Source organism: Penaeus vannamei, chromosome 42, assembly GCF_042767895.1.
Source record: "Penaeus vannamei isolate JL-2024 chromosome 42, ASM4276789v1, whole genome shotgun sequence".
Lineage (NCBI taxonomy): Eukaryota > Metazoa > Arthropoda > Malacostraca > Decapoda > Penaeidae > Penaeus > Penaeus vannamei.
The window spans coordinates 25,187,998-25,192,997 of NC_091590.1; the positions used below are offsets into that span (position 1 = coordinate 25,187,998).

Below are 5,000 nucleotides of genomic sequence, written 5' to 3' on the forward strand. Positions count from 1 at the left end.
ATATAGTCATTAGCGTTTTTTTTTTTTTTTTTTTCATTAGATTATAAAAATAATAAATTGATTAAAAAAGAGAGAGTTTTGAGATTCACTTGAGAGGCTGTTGAGAAATCGAGGAAATAATGACAGAAATAAGCAGTAATACCAGTTTCCAAAAAAAAGAAAGAAAAAAAACGAGATTGAGAGAATTTATAGATATAGAATTTCCTATTAAAAAAAAAAAACACAGAGAATTTAGAGATTTAGAATTTCTTATTAAAAAAACGATAGAGAATTTAGAGATGTAGAATTTCCTATTAAAAAAAACGAGAGAGAGAATTTAGAGATTTAGAATTTCCTATTAAAAAAAAAGAAAAGAGAGAGAGAGAGAATTTAGAGATTTAGAATTTCCTATTAAAAAATATATATATAAAAAATTTAAAAAACGAGAGAGAGAGAGAGAGAGAATTTAGAGATCTAGAATTTCCTATTAAAAAAAAGCAAGAAAAAGAAAAGAGAGAGAGAGAGAGAATTTAGAGATTTAGAATTTCCTATAAAAAAACGAGAGAGAGAGAGAGATGGGATTTAGAGATCTAGAATTTCCTATTAAAAAAATATATAAATAAAAAATATAAACGAGAGAGAGAGAGAGAGAGGGGATTTAGAGAGCCTTTTGAAGCCCAGCTGAGAGTCCATTGAGTGAGTCCTTGGCCTCCACGTTCCAGCTCACGAAAAGAGAGAGAGAGAGAGAGAGAGAGAATTTAGATACTTATAATTTCCTAAAAAAAAAAAAATAATAGATAAAAGAAAACGAGAGAGAGAGAGAATTTAGAGATTTAGAATTTCCTATAAAAAAACGAGAGAGAGAGAGAGAGAGAGAGGGGATTTAGAGAGCCTTTTGAAGCCCAGCTGAGAGTCCATTGAGTGAGTCCTTGGCCTCCACGTTCCAGCTCACGATTGGCTGCTTCTCCTCCGTTTGCTAAAGTCGACGAATGGGGAAGCAGATAGAGAGGAGGTTGATTTCCGAAGCGGTGAGTGCGCGAAGGAGGAAGAGGAGAAGGAGGAAGAGAAGGAGAAGGAGGATGAGGATGAGGATGCTTTGTGAAGTGCGGTGGCGAGTGGTGATGGTGGTGGTGGCGTCTCTTTGTTATTTTGTTGTTTGTTTTGTTTGTTTGGTTCTCTCTTTTCTGACCCTCTTTTTTTTTTTTTTTTTTTTTTTTTTTTTTTTTTTTTTTTTTTTTTTTGGCTTGATAAAGGGATACCTAGAAATTTTCTTTTCTTTTCTTAGAAGTCCATGTCCATGATATCCCCCCCCCCAAAAAAAAATAGTCATGAATATCAAATGATCATTTTCAAAGTCCTAAAAAAAAAGAAAAAAAAAATCCAATTTCTTTTGAGGTTTCTCCCCCCCCCCTCCCGACCGCCCCCCTCCCCCCCCACCCCCTGACCGGCCATCTCTGCGTGTGGATTGTGAGGCCGTTGCGTGCGCTTGCGTGGCCCGGTCGCTGTCCTAGAGTGCCTGAGACTTAGTACCAGTGTTGTGTTCTGATAACCGTAACGTAGATTCCATTATTTATTAATTTAATTGAGTCTTTCTCCAGCCACCGTGTGTCTTCTTATTTTCCTTTTTATTTTTCCTTTTTTAGATTTAATACGATGGTTTAAACTCGCGCGTGATAAGCATCGTAAAGAGAAGCCATGAATAAATATGAAATAAAACTCAAAACTAATTAAAAAGAGAGAGGAAAAAAAAAACGACGTTAGGTTATGTCCTTTTTAAAAAAAAAAAAGACGCTACTCTAAGAATGAATTTAAATCTATGACACTGAAATAAAAAAAATATATATATACTTATATAAAAAAAATACAATGAAATAAATCCGTGACACTTAGAGTACCTAAAAGAGCTGCATGAACACCTGGAATACAAAGCAATTTACATATACAAGTGTAAGCCGCAAGTGTTATTTTACGCCTGTGTCTTGGTATTCAATTAGTCCACTTCTGTCCAGCTCAATGTATCTCTGTTATTGGAGTCTGTCTACTCGTATACACACCTATCTATCGAGGGGATTCAGAGACACATGCAGACACACCTGTTTTAGTTCCCGGGCACGAGTGTCCTTGCCTGTGTAAGTAGCTGCGTGTGTATACATTGGCGTGTGCGGCAGAGGTATGTCCAAACACCTGTTTTATTTATGTATTTATTTATTTATTTATCTATTTATTTATCTATTTATTATTGCCACAGCAGACGCAGATGGTAAATATTGTCACTTCCACAGGCACTGCAAAGAACCTGTGTGTCTTTGCGAATACATACCTTTGCCCAAATACGCGTGTATGTATATGCTATTAAAATCTTCATAGTGAAAGACAGTATAACGTGTGTATACTTGTATAACAGCTATACGAGTGTATGCTTGTGTGCCCAACTATGTAGTTTGTTTTCATTTCTGGAACCCGTGTATACCCCGTCTGTGTACCTGCGTGTGCCCAGCTCTCTCTGTGTGTGTACCAAAATGTGCTCGCATGGTCTGTGGCGCTGCATCTGTGGGTAGTTCCTTTGGCTTGGTTTGTGCCGTCGTTTGCTTCCGTTTGTGTGATGCGTTTGCCGTTTGTTTTGAGTTAGAAGTTATTCCTTTCCTTTGTGAATCCGATTTGTTGTTTTGTTGGTGTTTGTTGAGAGCTTGCACGTCGTTTAAATCATGATATATTGTATATTACTGATATCGGATATCTCATTCCTTTAAATCAATGTGATCTTAATGTTGATCAGATATATTTAAAAATGTGTGAAAACTGCATATATATTGAAGTTTGAATTAAATGATCGTTCTTCTTTTTCTATCCACAACATTTCCACAACACTCACCAACTTGTTGCCAATGTTTACAACGAACACTTTCCTTGACTTTTATCATCATCGCCATTTTATGTTCACACAATGTCATTATCTTTTCTTGATTATTCTGCATTTTATATTTTTTTGCAAATGGTAGATGAAGATTACAGACAATATTTCACTTTCCTGTGATAAAGATATCTGTCTGACTGTCAGTCTGTGTATCAGTTTGTCCTATTCCATCTGATTCATCAGTTTATCTACCTGTCTGTCTGTATTTTTTTTTCTAAAGTTTTAATCTGTTTATTTTAATTTTCTTCTCCTGTTTCTTCATCTCCTTCCTTTTCTTTTCATTTTCTTCTCCTATTTCTTCATCTCCTTCCTTTTCTTATTCATCTTTTTCGTTTTTCTTCTTGCTTTTCTTCTTTCTCCTTTCTTTCCTTCTTTTTCTTCACCTTTTTTCATTTTTCTCCTTCCTTTTCTTCTGTATTCCAACCTGAATACAAATCCGCTTTCTCCAGGACCGCCATGGATGCAGTTCTTCATTTTATTTTCTCTTTTTGTTACATTTTTTTCTTTTTCTTCTTCTTCTTCTTCTAGTTCTTCTTCTTCTTCTTCTTCTTCTTCTTCTTCTTCTTTTTCTTCTTCTTCTTCTTTTTCTTCTTCTTCTTCTTCTTCGTCCTTGTTTTTTTTTTTTTTTTTTTTTTTTTTTTTTTTTTTTTTTAGACGTGTATAATGCGTTCCATTCGAGCCGGTCTTGGCCCTCGGCGCTTAAATCTACGGGATCTGCACGCCCGGTTTCACTTACTTTCTTGTTGCCTCTCTTGGTCGTCTGGGATTTGTTTACAAGTAGTCAATCTTTGTTTTTTTTCTTCTTCTTTCTTTTTTTTCTTCCTCTTTTTTTTTTTTCTTCTTTTTTCTTCCTCTTCTTTTTTTCGCTTACTTTCTTGGTGCCTCTCTTGGTCGTCTGGGATTTGTTTACAAGTAGTAATTTTTTTCTTCTTTTTTCTTCTTCTTCTATCTTCTTTTTTTCTTCTTCTTTTTTTCTTCTTCTTTTTTCTTCTTGTTTTTTCTTCCTCTTCTTTTTTCTTCTTTTGTTCTTCTTCTTCTTCTTCTTTTTTCTTCTTCTTCCTCTTCTTCTTCTTCTTCTTCTTCTTCTTCTTTTCTTCTTCTTTCTTTTCTTTTTCTTATCAATGTTCATTTGAATACACGGAGCATAAGCAACTCTAAGTCATCAGCGCCACTTATGATTTTCTTACAACTTCGTTCAGCTCATGACTGTATGTGTAACTACATCTCTATGACAGTATTTGATATTTTATTTATACTTATTACATTTTTATTAATTTCATTCTCTCTTTCACTTTTTTATCAGTTACTTCTTCAGTACATATTATCCAACTATGCTTATGCTATGTTTATATTTATTTATTGTGTTCGTTTCTATATTCATCGATTTATTTTTTTTATTCATATTCATCTCAACTTCTCATCCGTGACACACCGTGACGTCACAAGAGCACTGTCATACTCACACGTTAATGCATGACATGACATGACTATATGACATGAAATTATATTTACTGTATTTACGCTACCCTGGCACAGATTTTTTTTTTATGTTCAATTTGAATAAGAAATATATAAAGTTCAGTTTATAGAAATATAAAGTTAAGATATATATCAATATATGCATTTTATTAGGAAAATTGGAGAAGGGAAAGATGTCAATTAATTAATACTATTTTATATTAGATATTTAATGTAAAATATTTAGGTGATGGTTATTGTATACTGAGTATTGTTATAGCGCCAAGAAAGCGTAAATATAGCGACACTCTCACCCCCTTCTTGAACTCTTTTCCCACCCTTGCACAATACGCAGAGACCAAAAAAACAAACAGACAAAAAAAAAAACACACTCACACACCAGACAAACACACGCACCCACACCGACCCCCCCCCCCTTCCTCCTCTTCCTCCCCCTCTCTCTCTCTTCCTCTCTCTCCTCTCTCCCCTCTCCCCCCCCCCCACAACCGTTCCCCCCAACGCCTGACGCCTCTTCTCCCGTCAGTCTTCCAACAGTTCACCTCCACGCCCTCGCTCACGCCCGACCACGACGTGTTCAAGCACATCGCCAGCCTCTACGCCTTCAACCACGCCTCCATGCACCTCGGCC

At 35.5% G+C, this 5,000-nt stretch overlaps 1 protein-coding gene across 7 annotated transcripts in view; it reads left to right on the forward strand.

The window, feature by feature from the left end:
* Positions 1-5,000, forward strand: part of LOC113829800 (carboxypeptidase D) — a 119,738-nt gene that overhangs the window by 94,598 nt on the left and 20,140 nt on the right. For 5 of the 7 annotated variants that reach the window (XR_011398341.1, XR_011398342.1, XM_070118350.1 and 2 more), the window contains exons 7-8: positions 927-1,007; positions 4,896-5,000. The exon at positions 4,896-5,000 is cut by the window's right edge and continues 72 nt beyond it. Coding sequence is in view for 5 of the 7 variants with exons in the window: in XM_070118350.1 (XP_069974451.1) it covers positions 927-1,007; positions 4,896-5,000 (186 nt within the window). In the remaining 2 variants the exon portion in view is untranslated. The remainder of the gene's footprint in view (positions 1-926; positions 1,008-4,895) is intronic. The other 2 variants (XM_070118351.1, XM_070118353.1) reach the window with 1 other exon arrangement.